Here is a 23,291-nt window from a genome sequence, read left to right as displayed (position 1 = left end):
TTTCTTTATTCTTTCTAAATATTTTGTTAGAAATATGATTTGTCAGATGAATGGATAAGAAAGCTGTAGTACATATACACAATGGAATATTACTCAGCCATTAAAAAGAATACATTTGAATCAGTTCTAATGAGGTGGATGAAACTGGAGCCTATTATACAGAGTGAAGTAAGCCAGAAGGAAAAACACCAATACAATATACTAACGCATATATATGGAATTTAGAAAGATGGTAACGATAACCCTGTATGGGAGACAGCAAAAGAGACACAGATGTATAGAACAGTCTTTTGGACTCTGTGGGAGAGGGTGGGGGGGATGATTTGGGAGAATGGCATTGAAACATGTATAATATCATATATGAAACGAATCGCCAGTCCAGGTTCGATGCAGGATACAGGAAGCTTGGGGCTGGTGCACTGGGATGACCCAGAGGGATGGTATGGGGAGGGAGGTGGGAGGGGGGTTCAGGATTGGGAACACGTGTACACCCGTGGTGGATTCATGCTGATGTATGGCAAAACCAATACAATATTGTAAAGTAATTAGCCTCTAATTAAAATAAATAAATTTAATTAAAAATAATAATAATAAAAAGAGACGAATTGCAAAAAAAAAAAATATGATTTGTCATCATATTCTCTAAGTTGTAACTTGTATTTCCATTTCCTTAATGGTGTCTTTTGAAGTGCAAAAGTTTTAAATTTTGATGAAGTCTAATTTATAAATTTTTCATTTAAGGGTTATACTACTGATGTCATATCTAAGAACTCTTTAACTAATCCAAGGACGCAAAGGATTCTGACTAGTTTTTTCTAAATGTTGTAGTTTTAACCCTTACAGTTAGGTCTGCTGTCCATTTTGAGTTAACTGCTTGTGTATGCAATGCTTCCACCTTTTTGCTTGTGGCTATGCAAATGACCCAGCAGCAGTTTGTATTTTTTCTATTTTTTCTCTACTGAGTTGCCTAAATAGCTTTGGCAAAAAATCAATTTACCATAAATGTAAGGATTTGTTTCTGGGCTCTTAGTTATTTGCCATTGACCAATATGTCTGTCCTTATATGTCAGTATCACACTATCTCAATTATGATAGCTTTGTAGTACATTTTAAAATGAGAAGATATAAGTCTTCCAATTGTACTTTTCAAGATTGTTTTGACTATTCTGGTAATTAGTCTTGCATACCTAGAATAAATCCTAGTTGTTCATGGTATATACTTATTTTTGTGTATTAAAATACTTGGTAATATTCTGTTAAGGATTTTTGCACCTAAGTTCAGGAGGAATGTTTTCAGTTTTCTTTTTTTCTGGCCATATCTTTGTCTGGCTCTGCTGTCTTCCTGAGTGAGGTGGAAAATGTTTCCCCCTCTTCTATTTTCTGGAAGAGGTATAAAGTTAGTTTTAATTACCCTTTAAAAGTCTGATAGAATTGTCCAGTGAAACCATCTGGGCCTTGAGTTTCATTTTGGAAAGCTTTTTAATTAAAAATTCAATTTCCTTAATGGTCATGGGGCTATCCAGGTTTTCTATTGCATCGTCTTGAATTGCAGCAGTCTGTGGTGCGTAAGGAATTGTTCTGTTTTTTTCTACAATGTCATATTTATGAACATATAGTTGTATGTAGTATTCCTTTATTTTCTTTTAACAGCTGCACTATCAGGAATGATATATCCTATTTCATTCCTGATACAGGTGATATGTGTTCTATTTTTGTCAGTCTTGCTAGAGGTTTATCAAATTTATTATTATTTTTTTTTTGAAGAACCAACTTTTTGTTTTCTTGGGCTTTTTTTTTTCAGTAATGTTTTCCTATTTCCAATTTTATTTTCTGCTCTTTATTATTTCATTCCTTCTGCTTGCTTTGGGTTTATTGTGCTTTCTAGTTTCTGGAGGAAATAATTTAAATTATATTACACCTTTCCTCATTTTAAATGTAAGCATTTGGTGCTATAAATTTCCCTCTCAATACTGCTTTAGCTGCCTCCTACATACTTTGTGTTCTAATTTTTATTTAGTTCTATATACTTTTTAATCTTCATTGAGGCTTATTGTTTACCCATAATTATTTAGAAGTGTGTTGCTTCGTTTCCAAGTATTTTGAGAGTTTCCTGTTGTCTTTGTTAACAGATTTCCAGTTTGATTCCACTGTAGTCAGGACATATAAGCTTTATGATTTCAATTTTTTAATTTGTCAAGGTCTGTTTTATGGTATATTTTATGGTTTTTTTTTTCTTTTCTACTTGGTGAATGTTCGACAGAAATTGAGAAAACTATATTCTACTGTTGTTGGATGGTCTGTTTTGTTAATTAGATCTTGATGATTGTGTTGCTCAGATGTTTTTGCCTAATACTTCTACCAGTTACTGAATGGGAGCAGTGTTAAGGTTCCCAACAATAATTGTAGAGTCTTCTCTTTCTCCTTTCAGCTTTAACAGTTTTGCCTCATGTATCTGAAGCTCTATGCTTTAGTTTATACACATTAGTATATTGTGTCTTCCTGACAGAGTGATCCCTTAACTATTATATAATATTTCTTTTGTCTCTGATAATTTTCTTTGCTATGAAGTCTACTTTAGGAGATTTTAGTACTGTCACTCCTTCTAATTTTTATTATCAATGTGTACATGGTGTATCTTTTCCATCCTACTTTAGGCTACCTGTGGTTGAATACAAAGTGAATTTCTTATATGGAACATATAGTTGGATTTAGTTTTTTAAAAAAATATTTTAATCTGCTCTGCTAATCTGTCTTTTGATAGGCATATTTAGACAGTTTACAACAAAGGCAAATATTGATATGTTATTAGCACTTTAGGATGCTATTTTATTGTTTCCTACTTGTTTCTTTTGGACGTCGTTGTTGTTTATTTTCTTTCTTACCTTTCTGCAGGTTTCTTGAACATGTTTTCGGATTTCATCTGGATTTATTTATAGCACTTCTAAGTTCATCTCTGTAGTTTTCATATGGTTGCTCTGGATACTACTTCTAATTCTGTACTTTGTATCACACTGTTTACTACTTAAAATGAAGTATAGAAACATCACTTCCAGTTAGGCTTCTTTACCTTCCTCACCTTTACCTATTATTGTTAACTCACTGTATAACTCCCATTTCTTTTGTGAGATTTTTTCCCCCTCTTTGGGGTTTTATAAATCATATTTTATGATGGAAACAAATTATAATACTAATACTCAAAAGAATGTCTATTGTATGGACTCATATTTCTAACCTATTTTTTCTTTTGCTTTCTGATGCTTGAGTTTCCTTTTGTCCTTTTCTTTCTATTTGAAGAACTTCTATCCAGTCTTTCCAGGATTTATCTGCTAGTCACAAAATCTTCTAGTCGTCATTCATCTGTGAATGTTTTTATTTTCCTTTCACTTCTAAAAACTGGTTTTGCCAGATACAAAATTATGAGCCAATAGTTGTTTTCATTCAGGACTTAAAAAATAAAATTTGACATTTCCTTTTTCATGATCTCACATGAGAAATCCATTCATATGGTGTTTCCCTACAGGGATTTCATTGTTTTTCTCTGGCTGCTTTCAAGAATTTTTGTCTTTAGTTTTCAAAAGTTTAATTATGATGTGTATTGACATGGATTCTTGGGATTTATCCTGTTTAGAGTTTCTTAAATCTCTATGTTGATGTTTTTCATCAAATTTGGCAAGTTTTCAGTCATTGTTTCTTCAAATATTTATTCATTCTTCCCTCTTTCCCCTCTACTTTATTGGACTCCAGTGATATGAATGTTGGATATTTTGTTATTAGTCCACAGGTCCCTGAGGCTCTGGTCACTTTTCCCATTCTCTTTTCTATTATTCATATTGGGTGAATTCTGTTGTTCTGTACTCATGTTCACTGATTCATCATCTCCACTCTACTGGGAGCCCACTAGTAAGTCTTTAATTTCTATTTTTCAGTTCTATAATTTCCTTTTTTTTTTTGCATAACTTCTATTTATTTTCTGTGATTTTTTGTACTTGTATTTAGTGAATTTGTAGTTGATTATTGTAGCATTTCTATAATGCCTGCCTTTAAATTCTTATCAGACTAATTACAGCATCTGATTCATCTTGGTGTTGACATTCATTCAAGTTGTGATTTTTCTTGTTTCTTGATTTATATCCTGGACATTTTGTCCATTATGTTATGAAAATCTAAGTTCTATTTAAATATTTTACAGGAAGTTACTCTATTTAGGTTTAACATATGAGTCTTAGCCTACTTTTGTGGGCTGATTCCAGTAATTGATAATTTTCAGAGACTTTGTGACTGCCTGAGGGTTGAAATTTCCTCCGGCTGGATTGCCAAGATACCTCTGGGTGAGGGAGGTGGGTGGGGAAAGTCTTCAGTTAGTAACCCTCCCCCCACCTCCAGCTACCCAGTTCTCTGGGGAGGGAGGAGAATAAAGTGATTTCTTGGACCCAGCTGCTAGCTATAAGGCTACTAGCTGTGACAGGTTCTTTTTCCTGGTTCCACCAGAGAGCCCTCGTATCTCTGGGCAGAGGAGCAAAGTCTCCAGCCCTTGGGGTCAATTGAGCTTTCTCCAGTTGGGCCACCTGCTTACTGGGTCCTCCCATCCACATCAGCATTTCTCCATAGAAAAGAGAAATCTCTGATTCTGCAGGGAAGGAGAATGCTTCCCCTGGTCATTTATTTTTGACAGGACTCCCAGTAGGTCCCCCTTCTCTGAAGTTGTAAGAGGGGCTTCCACTAGATCCAGGGGAAAGAACAAGCTACGAGACTACCTTCTGTTGCCAGATGGGAAGTCAGAAAAGACCAGGTCTGGGTGGCTGCCTTCTGCTGGTTGGGGGACACAAGATGCCCTGCCTCTGTGTTGTCATCTGGTCCTGGGTTCCCAAACCAGCTCACTTTCTTCTTAGCACTCTTCAGATTTCTTCTTTGTTTGTCTCTTGTAACATTTCTAGGATTTATAAAGTTGTGTTTAGTGAGGAGGAACAGAGGAAAAGAGGTCTATATCAGCTTGTCCAGACCAGAAGTCTCTCAGTTACTGAATTATCTATTAAAATTTTAATTTTTTTCTATTTTTCCAATTTAGACTCAGTTACATTATGGATATTAAAATAATCTCAAAGAAACATTTGCCCAGTGCAGGCATTTAACCAGTTTTCTCCAATATGTAATTAATGAGAAAAATGGATGGAGAAAAAATAGATGTCAGTACAAAAGGATCAAAAATGAGCTTAAGGCCATTCACATAAAGATACTGTTGAGGAATACACATACATTCACACACACTTCATCTTAGGACATCTCCTTATGGTCTGCTGGAGGACAGTCTCTACCTGAAGCACAAATGGACTCATGAAGACACCAGAGGGGGCTAAGGAAAACGAGAGAGATGTAGGGCCTGTTACAGAGAGGCACAGAGCCTTCCTCCTGGGGCACCGAGTGGCAAAACCTGTCTGGATGCCTTTACTTGAGAAATCCCCACCCCACAAGGCTAAATGGTGCCAAGAGAAAGGTGGCTCCACAGCTATCGGGTTGGTCTGGCTCTTCTCTGAGCCTTAGTCGGGGAGGCTTAATTTCAAGTGCATCAAAATCTAGGACAGAATCCTCAAGCCAGTACCTTTCACTTCTTATTTATTTATGTACTATGCTATTCCCCAAAAGCATTTAAAGTGATTTTAATGGATACATACTATATAAAAAAATATACAGATATAGGCAAAAAAAGAAAAAAGCAAGAAGAAAACAAAGCAAAGGAATAAAACTGGTGCAAAAGTGCTTCTCTGTGACTTTGTACACTCGCAATAAATAGCCTGTGAGAGGGCACACTGTGGAACATTCCCTGTGCCATCTCTGCGTGAACCCTCAAAGGCACTCAGGACCAGTCTTGGGGGCAGTAAAGTGGACTCATAACATGAAGGGATCCTCTAGATATGCTATCGAGGGAGACAAGGTTCCATGGAAATTTCCCTATAGTGCTCCATAGATTTCTTGCTCTGAGACATGTTTGATTTCCTCTTAAAGACTCCCGAGTTCTCACCTTGAGAATGGCCACAGTTCTGAGCAGTGTGACCCAGTTGAAGACTCAGGTTACTAAGTTCCTGAGGGATTGCATCCCAATTAGGATTCATTACAAGTCTGACTACCTGAATATGCAGAGTGTGTACCAAGGTTAAAACAACAGTCATTGACTCCTCAAACTTTGTTTATAAAATTATACCATCTGATTCTCAGAATCTAAGCCAAAGATGTTAGATACAAACTTGCGGTGTCCATCTCAAGCCACGTGGAAATCTAGATGCTGCTGGTGACACACAGGAGCTGAGAAGTCGCCACAGAAGCAGTGTTGTGCCCAGTGACTAAATGACCACACTCCTTCCACTATGGGAGCTCTCTCTCTCCTGGGGAATATAAGAACACAAAAATCCAGTCAGCTGTGCTCTATTGTCTATGTACACAATACACAAGGGCTTGGTTCAGGTGCAAATCCTCAGTGAGTGGTGGCTGCTGGGACAGCAGCTCTGAATCTAAAACATTACTTCTTGACTCTTGGTGAAGCCAGTTTCTCCCCCTGGCTTTGGTTTCTTGCTCTTCCTACCTTTCTGAGCCTCCCTCAACCATCTTTAACTTCTGAAAACTTCTCATTCACTCTGCCTCTTACTGATTTTTGACATCTTTAAATCTCTTGAAAAAAAGATACTCTGTTCATTCATCAGCACCTCTATCATTCGTTCATGAAGACATGGCCCAGTTCTCTTTTCTCTATTTATATTCTCCTGAGCCGTTTGTTCTCAACCTTGTCTAAAAAGTTCAGTTTCATACCATGGAATTTCTCTGAAGTTATTTTTTCAGATCACTAATTACCTCTTGCTGACCAAACTCAGTGACTTTTCTTCAGAAGTTATTCCACTTGATCTTTTGGTTTTTTCATCTTGTGCTACAAGGGCTTCAGAGAGTATGGTTTTCATTTCTCATATTTCTCTATGTACTGGAGATTATTTTTATTCTAGTTTTGAATATCTACAGCTGTCATCAATGAATGTGACCTTTCTTGTTGGAATGGCAAGGTATCTGTCTCAAAACATACTGTTCAAAATGTACATGTATGTACTACATTCATGTTGCTTCAAAAATTTTGTATATTTCCATTTTATCAAGAAAGTTTTAGTGGACATGGTTTCTAATCAAAATGATGTGGGATGGGAGAGAGTAGCCAAACTGGCAGAGTAGAAAGGCCCAGAGCTCACCTCCTGTCATCAGCACACCAAAATTACAACTATTTCCAGAAAAACCATCGATAAGAAAAAAAACTGGAACCAAACACATAAAGAACTACAATGAGACAGGTAGGAGGGGCAGACCTGCAATATAATCAAATCCCATACCCCACTGGGTGAGTGACCCACAAACTGGAGAATAGTTACATTGCAGAAGTTCTTCCACAGGAGTGAGTGTTCTGAGCCGCATGTCAGGCTCCCCAGCCTGGGGATCAGGCATCAGCAAAATCAGCCACTAGAGCATCTGAATATTTAATATTCTTAATAAGTATTTTGCAAAAAGTTATGGTAAAGCTGTACCTGCTGAAAGCCTGAGGGCTTTCCCGGTGGTCCAGTGGTTGAGAAGCCACCTGCCAATGCAGGGGATGTGGGTTCAATCCCTGGTCTGGGAAGATCCCACATGCCACAGGGCAAGTAAGCCACTATTACTGAGCCTGTGTTCTAGAGCCCACATGCTGCAACTACTGAGCCCATGTACTCTAGAGCCAGTGCTCCACAACAAACAAAGCCATGAGAAGCCCATGCACCACAGAAGAGAGTAGCACCTGCTCACTGCAACTAGAGAAAGCCTGGCACAAGGACCGAGAGCCAGCATGGCCATAAATAGATCTTTTTAAAAAAATCTTAAGAAAATAGTGATACATTTTATCAACCTGAGTAGAGAAACTTCAAGTTATATATAATTAAAGATCACCATCTAGTGGCCCAAATATATTATAACTTCTAAAATTAGCTGCAAGCTCCAAAGACTTTAAAGGTTAGAAGGTGTTTTGAAAGCCTCCAGCCCCATTAAGGAGAGAAGCAAAGAATGAAATTTTGGCTCCATTAAAGGCATTCAAGGGGCTTTCTCTGGTAGCTTAGAAGTAAAGAACCCACCTGCTAATGTAGGGGACACAGATTCAATCCCTGGTTGAGGAAGATCCCCTGGAGAAGGAAATGGCAACCCATTCCAGTATTCTTGCCTGGGAAATCCCATGGATAAAAGAGCCTGGTGGGCTATAGTCCATGGGGTCACAAAAGAGTCGGATACAACTTACTAAATAATAACAACTACAAAGGCATTCAAAATTCAAGTTACAAACAAAACACGGTGCCCTCCAAACCAATCACCCTTCTAAATCAAGCTTTGGGGCTAGTGCACTGGGACGACCCAGAGGGATGGTATGCGGAGGGAGGAGGGTGGAGGGTTCAGGATGGGGAACACATGTATACCTGTGGCGGATTCATTTTGATATTTGGCAAAACTAATACAATTTTGTAAAGTTTAAAAATAAAATAAAATTTAAAAATCAATCAATCAATCAATCAAGCTTTGGTCCTGGGCCTCTGGTCATTCAGAATATGAGTGGACAGTTGAATGTGATAAATTGAAATGAGAACTCTTTTGGAGATAAGCTCAGAGAAATCCAAAATAATGAAGGCCTTTAGAATTATCTTGAGTGACTTTTCCTCTCACAAGCAACTTTACAATTGAAAATTTGGTTTGCTTGTGATAGAATTATTTTGTATACACCCTGATGAAAGGCGTACTATAAAGGAAGGTGTACCATAAAGGAAGCTATAATACTTTCAGAAAATAAGGAAGAAATAAATGTCACAAGAAAACATTGCCCCACAGATTTTCTTCTAATTAGGCAGCATGAATTGAAAAGAGCACAGGCTTGAGAGTTAAAGGGCTTTGTTCAAATTTTGGTTTCACTCCCTCTTGGCTGTGTGACCTTGAGCATGTTACTTAATCTTACTAAGCCTCACAGGGCAGTTGCAAGGATTAAGTGAAATAGACTTAGAAATGGCTTATTCCAATATCCAGAACATAACTGATACCCCAGTTTCCCCCTCTTTCACTTACAAGAAACTATATAATTTAGAAGAAAATAAAGGAAAATTTAAATTTCTTCTTTAACTTAGAAGAAAATAGGATTTGGGTTTGAAGCTGGCTTTTCATTTTTTCTCTGTTACAGTGAAGATAAGAGACCATCTAGTAACCACATGACCAAAGTAACAGTGATTGACTTTGATTGATTTTGTATTTTCTTTCAGGATGTAATTTTCTTACTGGTAACATGGAAGAGTTGTATCTACTGTAAACGAACAGGGTGTTGAAAGGATTAAATGAAACACTGTGTAAATGTCCATAGTCATTGGCTTCCCTGGTGGCTCAGACGGTAAAGCGTCTGTCTACAATGCGGGAGTCCTGGGTTCCATCCCTGGGTCGGGAAGATCCTCTGGAGAAGGAAATGGCAATCTACTCCAGTACTATTGCCTGGAAAATCCCATGGACAGAGGAGCCTGGTAGGCTACAGTCCATGGGGTCACAAAGAGTCGGACACGACTGAGCGACTTCACTTTCCTTTCACTTTCAGTGCCACTTAGTTTCATTATTACTCTCTGCCTCTCTCATGGGACATCTGTGAGAATATAATTGCCATCGATTATTTCAGAAATGCCTGTGGGCCTTCACTATCTTCCTCACAAATCACTCTTTCACCAAGGTTCTTCCCTAGAAAGACCAGCACTGAGGCACTCACAAGGTCCCTGTCTTTGCACACACTACGCAGATGATTGATTTTAAAACAAGGCACAGCAGAACCTGCATTTCCAAATGAGAGTTGTATCAGTCAATGTGCATGAGAGATTAAAATTCTTGTTCCTCTAATATCCCTCTACTCTGAGAACCTCCCTCACAACCTGCTCCGCATTCCTTTATCTCAGCAGAAACAAAACAGAAAAAGGATTTTTGAATGAATAAAGAAATAGATTTTTGTGGGTAGCTTGTAAGTTGGTTCTGAAGGCAATTCATGAATATTTTTGAGCAACAACCAGCATAATTTGCAAAGAGACAACATAGAAGGAATATTATCATTGAGGTATATTAATTATAAAATGACTTTTTAAAGTCACATCTTACAGTGGAAAAGGGTCTATGCTCAGAGGCATTAAAAAGCCTACTTCCTTTTGTGTCCCTTTCAGGCTCTGACATTGGCACCTTGCCTGTTCACAGAATCCTAAAGTTTTGACCCATATTTGGGATATCAGGTTGTTTTGTTTTGTTTTGGGTCTGTTTCTAAATCATTGTAATGATACTTTCCAGAGGAGTTTCAAAGGGCTGCATCCTCAAATACAGCAGGCCCTTGCACACTGTCAGTCCCACTGTTCTAATTTGGGGAATGGAGGCTGTTGCTAAGTAAAGCAAGGCAGCTATGACAAGAAGTAAAGATTAAGCCTAAAGGCCTGCCCTGGAGTCCTAGCTCCACTACTCACAAGGTACTTCATTATTTTGAGCCTGGTTTCCTCACCTGTGAAATGGGGGGACCCTGCCCGACTGGCCTTGGAGAACTGTGATGAGGGGTGGAGCCAGGCTGGGGGCGAGGAGCCCCTCCTGAAGCATCAAGCTTGCCCTGAGCACTCACAGTTCCTTCCAACTCTATAAGAGGTGTCTCACGGAGCCCAGAGGGCAAGCGGTGCAAAACAGGGACCAGGGGCCCTCCATGGAGGCATATGAGGTGGCCTGTGTCAGCCTGGATGAAGAGTCCTTACTGCCCATTCCCGACCCTCAGCAGGAAGCCCCAGGCTCACCAAGCGCCTCTTCACACTCCCTTTTTTCTTGCCGTTCTTGCCTGAGCTGACATCCAGCGAGCGGTAGCTGGGTGGCTTCTCCTCAGGCCAGTTTGGGGAGCACGAGCGATGATGGCGGCGGGTCTCCCAACTCTGGGGCTGCCTCTCCTTCTCCTCCTCCTCGGAGCTCCAGGAACTGAGGCCAGAGGGCAGGGGAGGGGAGTAGCTGCGGGGCCTGCGCCTCTGGTGCCCCTGAGCGCTTTCCTTGAGGCTGGGCCTGCGGGGATCTCTCTCTGGGTAGCGGCTCCGGAGAGGGGGGCGGTAGGGCCGCCAGTGGGCCTCACTGGATGAGGGGCCGTCGCCGTCGCTGAGGCTGTCCCTGTCCGACCAGGGCCTGGGTGACCAGCGATGCCTGGAGCCGCGGTGCCTCCCACGTCGCAATCGGTCCAGCTCCCTTTGCTCCAACTCCCAGCACTGAGCCTCAGGATCCCGGAGCTCCTGGTGGAAATCAGAGCAGCGGTGCTGCCTTCTCCCCTCCCTCAGATCCCAGGGTCTGGAGGGAGATGGCAGTGTGGGGAGCCACTGCTGGCGGGAGGAGCTGCTGGTCCTCCGGGAAGCCGGCAGGTCTCTGACCAGGGGAGGCAGGTGGATGATTCTGCGTTCCACAACCTCAGAGCCCAGGGAGGACAGGATGCTGCAGGGGTGGCCAGATATGGCCTGGAGGTCAGGTGGCAGAGGCTGGGCTGGGTTGAGGTTCCGCAGCTCCTTCTCCAAATACTCTAGGACACCATTGGGGATGGGAGGGTGAGCGGTTGCCTGGGTCACTGGCACCTCGGGGAGGCTGGATCGCAGGGACAAATCTGAATGAAAATAAGAATAAGAACATGCAGAACTGCTCGTCCAAAACACACTCCTCAGAATCAGGGCCCCCAAGTGCCACCTTATTTAGCGTGAATCTACGCCTTTCCATCTTCCATCACAAAGATGCCCACTATTTGGTCATGAAGGCCCCGATGCAGCCCACGCTCCTACCCTTGCCCTTTACCCTCTCCCACCCCAAATCTCTGGCAGGGTTTACCTCGCTGCAGCAGTGGGTTCATTGGATAAGATGAAAACTGGGAGCTCCTGTCCGCCCCCCAGTACAGGGGTTTTTCCATCATCTGAGAGCCTAGGGCCTGAGCCTGCTTCATGTAGTGGTGGCGGGCCAGGGCTGCAGGGGAAAAGGGAGAAACGCAGACCCTGAGCCAGTGCAAGGCCCACACGCCCCACTTCACTTCTCTCCACCCGGCAGCCTTGCCAAGAGGCCACTTTCTCTCCTTGAAGTTTACTGTGTCCTCTCTTACACGGGTGGAAGAGTTAAGGGAAGTAGTGAATCCACTGTTCCTCTGTCAAAACGCTGGGAATAAATTCCCTGGCAAGACTGCAGTTCCTGCACCCTAGGAAACATCCTCCTGAAACTTGACTTCCTAGTCTTGAAATCATTTCATCGTCCTGCCAATTTCCAAGGTCACCTAAAATGTATAGGTAGAAATGTAGATCTTAGCAGGCAGTGAAATCTCAGCTATAGGCCAAATATAGAAGGCACAGATGCAAAGGGCTTACAGGAGGCGGTGAGTCAGGGGCTTCTTGGGAGGATCACCTGCTCAGAGTGGAAGAAAAGGACACAGATGCTGAGGTCAATGTGCAGAATTACTGGGAAAGGGAAAGGGACTGATGAATGTTTCCAGCTGGTAATGCCAGCCCTGGGTGGGAGAAAACCACGGGGAATAAGGCAGAGAATGCAAAAACCTGAAGTAGATCCTTTCTACACTTCTCCTCACTTTATTAAATGTTGGGGTTTTCCCTAAGTAAGGGGAATCTCTAATGGGTGGGTTAGAGGCAGAGAAGAGAGAAGGGAAATACCATTTCCTTTCAGGGCAAAGAAAATAGTATTAAAAAAAAAAAGCAGCCCAAGAGTCCATAGAAATGTTTCTCCAGTCCCCTCTGCAGCTGATCTGAAGCACACAACCCACAGCACATACAAATTAAAAACAAATGCATTTAGTTGTTTTGCTCACGTGATTCTATTTTGTGACCGAGTGCACATGTCTCCCAAGGTCCCTGTGTATACATGCATGTAGAACAGTCCAATGTCTATCCACTTGTGTGCTTAAGTGCAGGAAGTGCCCTCTTTAGGCCCCCAGCATGGTACTCTCACCTCTTCCTGGGTTCCCCAACCCTCTGAATGCCCTGAAAGCCACAGAGCTCTGCCAGAGCTTCCTCTTACCATAGTAGGAGGAGGAAAAAGACAGGCATTCTGGACCCAGCATAGGGTGGGGGATTTGCTGAGGCCAGCAGCTAAGGGTCATCTGGAAGGCTATCCAATGGCTCCAGTATAAAACCAACTTCCAACACAACAAGAAATGGTTATAGCCAAGCCCACAGACCTGTGTGGAGCTCCAGCCCTGATGGTGAGTCACAGCCCAGCCTGGATGAAGCCAGATGCAGGCTTAGAGCAGCTCACCCACCTGCCACACCCTCATGCCTAAGGACAGCACACCAGACCCTCTGAAGACAAGTTCACCTACTCAGCACTTTCCTCTCTCTCTTGCTAACACGTGCCTCCCCCAATTCCATATAACATGCCACCTTCAGCACATACAATGCCCTCCTTAATACAGGCCAGTCACTTTACATGAGTTAACTAATCCTCAGAGAAATCTCTTAAATGTGAGCATCAGATGAGAAAGTTAGAGAGGTTACCTTCCCAGCCCAATGTCCCACAGCTGGTGACCGACCAGTAGAGGCAGTGTGTGACCCTGTGTCTGTCTGTCAAGCCTCTACTCTTTCTGCCAAACTGCAGAGTCCCCAGACTCCTTTATGTGATAAAGCAAAAAAAAACCAAAAAACAAAAAAAAAAACCCCTTTCCCAGCAGTACCTTCTCACATTATTTTTCTCTCCTCAGCACCACACCTTTCAAAACTCACTCCAGACTAATCTCTGCTTCCAGGGCCTCAGGACATCTGATCCCATTGGGAACAACGTTTGCTGCCCTCTACCCCTCTTAACTGAATCTTGATCTCCTCCCAATGGTACTGTTGCATCTTTGGGCCACTTCCTTTTTCAGCTCCTCCAATTCAATAGGAAGGAAAAGGAGAGTTGGGCTTCTCTTCTTGTTCTCCAAATGACTTCTTAATTAATGGGACCCTTTGCAGAGATGACTTCCTAGAGACTTTTCTGGATCTTCCATCAGGCTTCCTGTCAGATTTTCACACATTCCCAAGATTAACTCACCTGCTTCCTTCTTAACTGCCACCATCTCTTTCTAGGGTCCTTTCCTTCCCTAATGCACTGGAGTGAAAAAATATAGTCTCTGAGCTTCTACCTTGCGTGCCTGTCCCTAAAAAAATAGCTCAATGGGGAAGTCTAGACTATCAGGCTTTCTGTTGCTCACCTAATGGGGAATCAGGCAACAAAATAAGAAACATGGAGAAATTAACAAAGCCTTGCTGCTGCTAAGTCACTTCAGTCGTGTCCGACTCTGTGTGACCCCATAGATGGCAGCCCACCAGGCTCCCCCGTCCCTGGGATTCTCCAGGCAAGAACAGTGGAGTGGGTTGCCATTTCCTTCTTCAGTGCATGAAAGTGAAAAGTGAAAGTGAAGTCGCTCAAGTCGTGTCTGACCCTCAGCGACCCGACCCCATGGACTGCAGCCTACCAGGCTCCTCCGTCCATGGGATTTTCCAGGCAGGAGTACTGGAGTAGGGTGCCAAACAAAGCCTTAAATGACTACTAATAAGTTATCTCTGAACCTCAGTGGTGTAAAATCTGTCTTGATCACCTTTAATGAGATAGTTAAATATACAGACTCCTGGATCCCACTCCCAGACTGGCCTTCAGTCAAATACAAGGTGAGAAAATCCATGTTTTCAACAAGCTTTAAGGCAGGAGTTGGAGTTGACTATTGTGGATTCTCAACTCTCAACAACATTCTGAGAATTATGGTCCTCAGGGATAGGTTTCCATAAACACAGGCTTTAAGAGTCACTGGGACTTCCACTGGAATCCCAGCATGTATTAGCTGTGTAATTTCAGTTGAGTCTCCACAGTATGTTAGCTCAACCTCCTCATTTTTGAGCTGGGGATAATAAGTAGTGAAGTGAAAGTGTTAGCCACTCAGTCATGTCTGACTGATTTGTGACCCCATGGACTGTAGCCCGATAGGCAACTCTGTCTATGGAAATCTCCAGGCAAGAATACTGGAGTGGGTTGCCATTTCCTCCTCCAGGGGATCTTCCTGACCCAGTGATCGAACCCAGGTCTCTTGCATTGCAGGCAGATTCTTTACTATCTGAGCCAACAGGGAAGCCCCAGGGATAATAATACCTATTTCATAAAGTTGTTGCAGTTAAATGAGGTAATACATATGAAATGCCTAATACTGGCAAATATTCAATGGGTCATGGCTCATGTTGTTACAATAAATGGTTAATATAAGTCACTACTTTCACCTTAGATCCCATAGAAGACAAAAAGTACACATTTGGAGACTAAAGCATCAAAAGCATATTCATTTTCATTTCTGAGGAAAACCCGGGGCATGTGCTTTAAGATCACCCTTTGTGACAGAAATAATGCTCAACACCTCCCTTCCACCAGAGACCCGCAGCCAGAATCTTCTGTGTGAATCACCCATGGTGCCTGAATCACCCTGAGGACCTCCAACTCTTTCCACTCCTTACCACCCCCTCTCCACTCTTACAGAGAGTTCTTCGCCCTCCCTGAGCCATAGGTCATACCATCCTTTTTCTTTTTTTTTATATATACTGGCAGTATACACAGTATACTGATTTGACTGGCAGTCCTTTCAAGGACATCCTCAGAAACACCCTAGAATCTCACACCCCTTGAACCCTTGCTATTTCAGCTTTCGGGAACTACCAGTCCATGCTTCCTGGGCGCATGATGATTCCATTGTCAGACAACCAACCTCAAATAGCCATTTTTCCAATATGCGTAGATCTCCTGGACTGATTCAGCAACCCTGCTTCCCTCCTCCAGAGCAGCAGTTTAAACATTCCCCACTTCTGATGTCTTCCCCGCAGTATGAACTTTTAGCTGATAACATGTCTTTGTTAAGGAAGAGGAACCAGTCCTGGACATGGAATCAAGAGACCTAGGACTAGTCCAAGGCTTACCACTAACAAGCTGTGTATAATTGTGGAAATCTCTGTCTAGGCCCCACTTCCCTCAGCTGAAGTGGGGTTACTAAACTTTGGTGTCATTTTTGTTTTACTTCTCCCTGGTCCTCTCACTGGAAAGCTGGGGCAGGTTGTGGGGGTGGGCTGTGGTCACAGAAGCTCAAGAATCACTGACATCGTTCTTGAAGCTGCCTTGTGTGTCTAGAATTTTGATCTGCTGAAATCGAGACAGGCTGGTGTCAACTCACTCCCCCAGCTTCTTCCCTTACACTTTAATCATATTCCTTGCGTTAACAACTTCCTCTCTCTCTCCAGAGGGCAGGCTTCCTTTTCCTTCCCTCTCTTACAGTGAAAGGTAGTCCTGATGTCACTCCCACTGACTCCATCCCTCCTCAGTTGCTGCCTCACTTCACAATGCTTCCTTTCTCTTTCTTTCTACTGGCCTTGGTTCTCCATCTACAAGTATGCTTCAGTTCAGTTCAGTTGCTCAGTTGTATCCAACTCTTTGTGACCCTATGAATCGCAGCACGCCAGGCCTCCCTGTCCATCACCAATTCCCAGAGTTTACTCAAACTCATGTCCATTGAGTCGGTGATGCCATCCAGCCATCTCATCCTCTGTTGTCCCCTTCTCCTCCTGCCCCCAATCCCTCCTAGCATCAGGGTCTTTTCCAATGAGTCAACTCTTCGCATCAGGTGGCCAAAGTATTGGAGTTTCAGCTTTAGCATCAGTCCTTCCAATGAACACCCAGGCTGATCTCCTTTAGGATGGACAGGTTGGATCTCCTAGCAGTCTAAGGGACTCTCAAGAGTCTTCTCCAACACCACAGTTCAAAAGCATCAATTCTTCAGCACTCAGCTTTCTTCACAGTCCCTCACATCTATACATGACCACTGGAAAAACCATAGCCTTGCTTAGGGTTACCTTATTTAAAAAAAAAAAAAAAATCAACGATCACATCCACCCTCTTCCCCATCCAAGAGCTTAACTTGACAAGTCCTGCCCTCTCTGTGTAATCTCCTCTTGTCACCAAATTTCTCAGGACAGACTCCCCAGGTGACTCACTTTGAAAGTGACCTCATCTGCTCAAGTTCAAGGATCTTTCTTTGTGGCCCACATTTCCTTATCTCACCAGTTCTTCTAAATGAAATCTAACCACTTGGGAGAAACCACTTTCTCCCAGAACCTGTTAATCAGCTTACGGACAGTAGACACATTTATCGCTGGTGCTGACTGTGTCCCTAGCCCCTGCCTGTTTTGAGTGCCCCACAGACTTAGGGATTCCGAGAAAGTATCCTGGGAGAGTTTCTCTCATCTCAGTCTTTATATTACAGCACCGGGAGCAGTGACTCCTACATGACCTCCTTCCCAGAGGAGGGATAGAAAGGCAAGGAGCTCCAGGGCCCAATACCGAGTTCTCTGCTATTTCTTGTCTCTTGAAGGAGCTTATTGGCATCTCAGCCAATCCCATAGCGATCTACACAGACAGGCTGTGGCAGCCTCTGTTGTGGGAAATTCACATACTGTAAGTCAGACGAGAACGAATGCAACACCGCATTGTTTCTGCTACTTACCTTGTGTGACTCCTCTGACCTTCAGTCTCCTTATTGTTAAATAACAATTATACCTGCCTTCTAGGGTTGTGAGGATTCAAAAGGGAAATATATGCAAAGGCCCCACACACCAGACATCCAATAAAAGTTAGTTCTCTTTTCCTATAAGACAGCAACCTCAGAACACAGGCCTGAAACCAGACTCGGACCATTGAGCTTCCTGACATTATAGATTAGGTTTTGTTTCTATCTTAAAAGCCAATATCTGGGTTTCTTTTAATATCCTTCAAATGGACCAAAATGATAACAGTGGTTATATCTGGGTGCTCAGATCAGTTTTTTCATTTTCCTGAATTTCTCAGATTTCCTACAAGGTAATACTTTACTTATACCACCAGGAAAAGGAAATGCTACTTTAAAAACACACAAAAATCCTTCCTTTAAAGCTGCTGATTCTGCTCCATCCGTTCAGTAAGAAAAGATCTTTGTGGAATAAACTTTCTTCTTTTGTCTTCACCAAATGTTTTAGGGCATGTCACAATTCTGTTTTATTAATAAAAGGCCAAATTCAAGCCCAAAGAAAGATCACTGTTAGAACAAGATCTTCTGCCTTCTCTTTCCTTTGTCTAAAACAGAGACTCTCAAAGTGTGGCCCCTAGACCAGCAGTGTGAACTTCTGAGAAATAAAAATCCTCAGGCCCACGCAAGACCGATTAAATCAGAAACTCCAAAGATAGAGCCGGCAACCAAGTTTTAACAAGCCCTCCAGGAGATTCTTAAGTTTGAGGACCCCCGCTCCAACACCTCTCTCTCTTCTGATCTGTTCTTTTCAAGTCATCTCTAGGAAGTGGCCTTCTCTCTCATTGTTCCATGCAAACCACTCCCTCCAGCCACCTCATGTCCAAGCAAGGTCAGAGTTGGGGGAAAATACTGAAGCAGAGGCCTATCAGGGCTGCTGAGGAAAGGACACCAGTGGACAGACCCATCTGAAGGGGGCCTTAGGCAGTCTAGAAGGTGAACAGGCATAAGTCTTCCCGCCTGGCTCTATGGCTTCCCTAAGCATCATTTTCTGAACTGAGCCCAAAGACCTCTGAGCCTGTGATGAGAAGGGCATAGAGAAGAACCTGGGAGAATGCAAGGTTTTGACGTGGTCATGTGAAATTGATATGTCTGGGGCACTAGGCTTCCGTCCCGCCCCATCCCACTGCTCATCTGTCCCCCTCACCTTCCTGGGGGCAGCAGCAGCGGTTGGGACAGCAGGGGCAGCGGAGGTAGCAGCAGCAATACTGGGGGCAACACTGGCACCAGCACACTCCAATCAGCAGGAGCAGGAGGAGGGCTCCCAGGACGATGAAGATCACGGTCAGCCAGTCTGCAGGGGGGAAGCCAAGCAAGGGTCGAACTAAATCTTCAGGGGCATGCTTTAGCTTGTAACATGCTAAAGGTCTGATCTACACAGCTCTTGACCTATAAGTTAAGGATGAGCAATATACACGCAGAATTAAAAATTCAGCTTTGGTAAAGTACTTCAGAGGCTGGCTACCAACCACAATAACCTAGGTTTGCTTGTTTCTGTTTTTTTTTTCCCTTTATGTAAAAGTGTCCCAGTGGGGGTGGCCAAATAGAAATCTCCAAGAGCACTTACGCAGGACGATGAGCTTCACTTCCTTATCTGGGTCTCCTGACGTGTCCCCTGGGGCCTCAATGGTGCAGTAATACACTCCATGGTCCCACCACATCACTTCATTAATCACCAGATCTGCTCCTGCAGTGAAGGAGGGGAAGGTGCCAGCAATTAAAGGAGAGGGCATGGGTTTCTGATTTCTGGTAGGTTCAGGTCCCCAGCATTATACTTCCACATCCTAAAAGGGCCTCTCATAGTTAGAGAAAGGCCTCTATTCCTTCCTTTGAGATTCTCTTCTTCCTCTAACAGTATAAAGGTGGTAAAACTGACCACTTAGTGAGCTCTACCAGGTACCCTGAAAGGAGTTAGGATACATCACCCCACTTCCTTCCTTCCACAACTCTCTAAATGGGTGAGGTAGAGGTTACCAGTTACCTCCCAATGTCTATCCTCCCTTTCTCTCATGGTCGTAGAATTTTTGCTCATGTATCAATACATAGCTATCCAGAATAAAGTCACTAATTGTCATCCTCTCTTACAGATGGACATGGACATGTGACTTGGTTCTGGTGGACAGAATATAAACAGAAGTGTCACATGACGGCTCTCAGGAACCTTCTTGAAAACAGTTTGGGAACATCTTTGCTCTTTTCTTCTTCATTTCTTCCTCCACTCTGTCATCTGGAAAGCAAATGTGATGGCTACCATCTTGGACAGTAAGGAAAGAGATGACATTCTTAGTGAGCAGGAAGGAGCTTGGGTTCCTGAGGAATTAATGGAACAGAGCCACCACACTAGTTCTGGTCTGTCTAGCCCCAAATTTACACCTGTATGTGTGCGTGCTCAGTTGCTCAGTCATGTCTGACTCTCTGTGACCCCACAGACTGTGTAGCCCATCAGGCTCCTCTGTCCATGGAATTTTCTAGGCAAGAACATTGGGTTTCCATTTCCTCTTCCAGGGGATCTTCCTAACCCAGAGACCAAACCCGAGTCTCTGCCTGCATTGGCAGGCAGGTTCTTTACCACTGAGCCACCAAGGAAGAAATTAACTTTTTATTGTTTAAGTCACTAATAGTTGGGGCTTTTGCTTACTCGAAATCAAATTTAATCCTGATACAAGGGGTAGGATTATTAGCTGCATATCAGATGAGGAAACTAAGACTAGAGGGAACTGGAACATAGAGAGGTAACAAAGAGAGGTAGGTTCAAACTTAAGTCTTGCCTCAAAGCTGGTGCCCTCAACCACCAAGCTCTAATGTCTTCTCCAAACTGGGTAGGAAAATCCACAGCTTGGGTTCCTCACCAGCTGTGAACATACACTTCTGAATCTTGATGGGACAGTTGAGATGAACTTGAGGAACAAGTAAGGATGAAATGCCAATATTTTCAGAATAAGTGTTACTCAAGAAAAGAATGAGTTTTGTGAGCACCAAGTCTCTACCCCATTAAGATAGATGAAGGTTATGTTCACATTTAATAAAGGCAAATGTTCTCTAAAGACCTTCTGTGGGTCCAGCACTATGTCAGACTCTGTGGAAGCTCAAACAAGACCTGTGCTGTGTCTGTCCTGAAAGGGCTTAAGGTCTAGTCAGAGACATCAGGGTAGCCCCCATGTCCAAGCTACTTTAGCCACACAAAGTACCAGAGGACACCTTCAAATCCTTAAAGACCTTAGTTATAGATTTGATCCTGCTTACTTGGCAGTCATAGTTGCAATTCTTTTTTATCTGTTGGTTAAGAAATATTTATTGAGGAAATGAAACAAACATGCAAGGTCATGCACCACTGGAGCTAACTTTGACTTCTCTTTCCTTCTCTTTCTACGTCAATCCCTACAGTTTTTTTCCTACTCATGATTTTCCAACCTGCTGCCTTTCCCAGAAACAAACTTACCCCAGACTTGGAAAAATGGTGAAAGTGCTTTGGAGGAAACACCCCCTTCAAGGTTAATGTGTATTATAAATCTCCCCCAATTTTACTAGAGAGAAAGATTATTTCATGGATATCAGAGTAATGATTCTGATGCATTCATTAGAACTGATTTGACAGGGTATTCTCAAATGATGCAAACACAGGCATAAAAATTTCAGAAAACAAGGGCTCCAAGAAGTCACAACAATCCCGGAGATAGAAATTAAAACCCAGGGGAAATACCACTTTCCCATGGGGATAAGGAGGCAGAATTTGACCCAAAGGTGGTTGGGAGTAGGGGTAGTGGACAGTGTTATTCATTTAGAAAGAAAAAGAAAATGACAGAAAATCAGAGACTATCACCTGTGGGGACTTTCGTCCTTCAAAATCTGTAAAGGAAAATTTAAACTTTGGGGTCAGATCAGAGTTAAGTTTCTGGGCTCTGGATAGAGTAGTCACCCTGAACCTCTGAGGATGCACCTAAAAACTGGAAAAGGACAGATGTTCCATAAGGCTGAATACTCAAGGGCTGACTTGGGAAGGTCAGAGGTTGAATATAAACAGATCAGACTTACATACTGCAGCCAAAGTATTATACACAAAGTTGGAAGCAGTTTTTAAACTAGGTTGATCTATCTCTAAAACAGTCATCGAATATTCACTGATTTCTTCAGATTGTTGCTATGGGTACCCTGAGTAGCCTGCTAGGTGTATTCTCCCACTTTTTCCCCCCACTTTTAACCAGTCAATATTTATTTAACACCATGCTGCTGCTTGGAATATGGAATGAAGCAGGGCAAAGACTAATAGAGTTTTGCCAAGAAAATGCACTGGTCATAGCAAACACCCTCTTCCAACAACACAAGACAAGACTCTACACATGGACATCACCAGATGGTCAACACCGAAATCAGATTGATTATATTCTTTGCAGCCAAAGATGGAGAAGCTCTATACAGTCAGCAAAAACAAGACCAGGAGCTGACTGTGGCTCAGATCATGAACTCCTTATTGCCAAATTCAGACTGAAATTGAAGAAAGTAGGGAAAATCACTAGACCATTCAGGTATGACCTAAATCAAATCCCTTATGATTATACAGTGGAAGTGAGAAATAGATTTAAGGGATTAGATCTGATAGACAGAGTGCCTGATGAACTATGGAATGAGGTTCGTGACATTGTACAGGAGATAGGGATCAAGACCATCCCCATGGAAAAGAAATGCAAAAAAAGCAAAAGGGCTGTCTGGGGAGGCCTTACAAATAGCTGTGAAAAGAAGAGAAGCAAAAAGCGAAGGAGAAAAGGAAAGATATAAGCATCTGAATGCAGAGTTCCAAAGAATAGCAAGAAGAGATAAGAAAGCTTTCCTCAGTGATCAATGCAAAGAAATAGAGGAAAACAACAGAATGGGAAAGACTAGAGATCTCTTCAAGAAAATTAGAGATACCAAGGGAACATTTCATGCAAAGATGGGCTCGATAAAGGACACAAATGGTATGGACCTAACAGAAGCAGAAGATATTAAGAAGAGGTGGCAAGAATACACAGAAGAACTGTACAAAAAAGATCTTCACCACCCAGATAATCACGATGGTGTGATCACTCATCTAGAGCCAGACATCCTGGAATGTGAAGTCAAGTGGGCCTTAGAAAGCATCACTACAAATAAAGCTAGTGGAGGTGATGGAATTCCAGTTGAGTTATTTCAAATCATGAAAGATGATGCTGTGAAAGTGCTGCACTCAATATGCCAGCACATTTGGAAAACTCAGCAGTGGCCACAGGACTGGAAAAGGTCAGTTTTCGTTCCAATCCCAAAGAAAGGCAATGCCAAAGAATGCTCAAACTACCGCACAATTGCAGTCATCTCACACGCTAGTAAAGTAATGCTCAAAATTCTCCAAGCCAGACTTCAGCAATACGTGAACCGTGAACTTCCTGATGTTCAAGCTGGTTTTAGAAAAGGCAGAGGAACCAGAGATCAAATTGCCAACATCTGCTGGATCATCAAAAAAGCAAGAGAGTTCCAGAAAAACATCTATTTCTGCTTTACTGACTATGCCAAAGCCTTTGACTGTGTGGATCACAATAAACAGTGGAAAATTCTGAAAGAGATGAGAACACCAGACTACCTGATCTGCCTCTTGAGAAATTTGTATGCAGGTCAGGAAGCAACAGTTAGAACTGGACATGGAACAACAGACTGGTTCCAA

At 42.7% G+C, this 23,291-nt stretch overlaps 1 protein-coding gene across 4 annotated transcripts in view; it reads right to left on the bottom strand.

The window, feature by feature from the left end:
- Window positions 1-5,593: 5,593 nt before the first annotated feature.
- ILDR1 (immunoglobulin like domain containing receptor 1) overlaps window positions 5,594-23,291 on the bottom strand; it is a 34,645-nt gene continuing 16,947 nt past the window's right edge. Inside the window, exons 4-9 of one of the 4 annotated variants that reach the window (XM_086403494.1) lie at window positions 19,188-19,307; window positions 18,768-18,914; window positions 11,887-12,018; window positions 10,830-11,668; window positions 8,130-8,249; window positions 6,164-6,377 (exon numbers count right to left, since the gene is read on the bottom strand). In XM_086403494.1, coding sequence (XP_086259620.1) covers window positions 8,133-8,249; window positions 10,830-11,668; window positions 11,887-12,018; window positions 18,768-18,914; window positions 19,188-19,307 — 1,355 coding nt within the window. In that variant the 3' untranslated portion in view covers window positions 6,164-6,377; window positions 8,130-8,132. Of the gene's footprint in view, window positions 6,378-8,129; window positions 8,250-10,751; window positions 11,669-11,886; window positions 12,019-18,767; window positions 18,915-19,187; window positions 19,308-23,291 lie in introns of those variants that run through there. The other 3 variants (XM_086403509.1, XM_086403520.1, XM_086403502.1) reach the window with 3 other exon arrangements.

This window comes from Bos grunniens, chromosome 1, assembly GCF_055505025.1.
Source record: "Bos grunniens cultivar Pamir isolate PY7600 chromosome 1, Bosgru_T2T1.0, whole genome shotgun sequence".
In the NCBI taxonomy this organism is placed as follows: Eukaryota; Metazoa; Chordata; class Mammalia; order Artiodactyla; family Bovidae; genus Bos; species Bos grunniens.
Note: the sequence above shows the minus strand (reverse complement) of the source record. Positions and strands in the feature narration are given on the sequence as shown.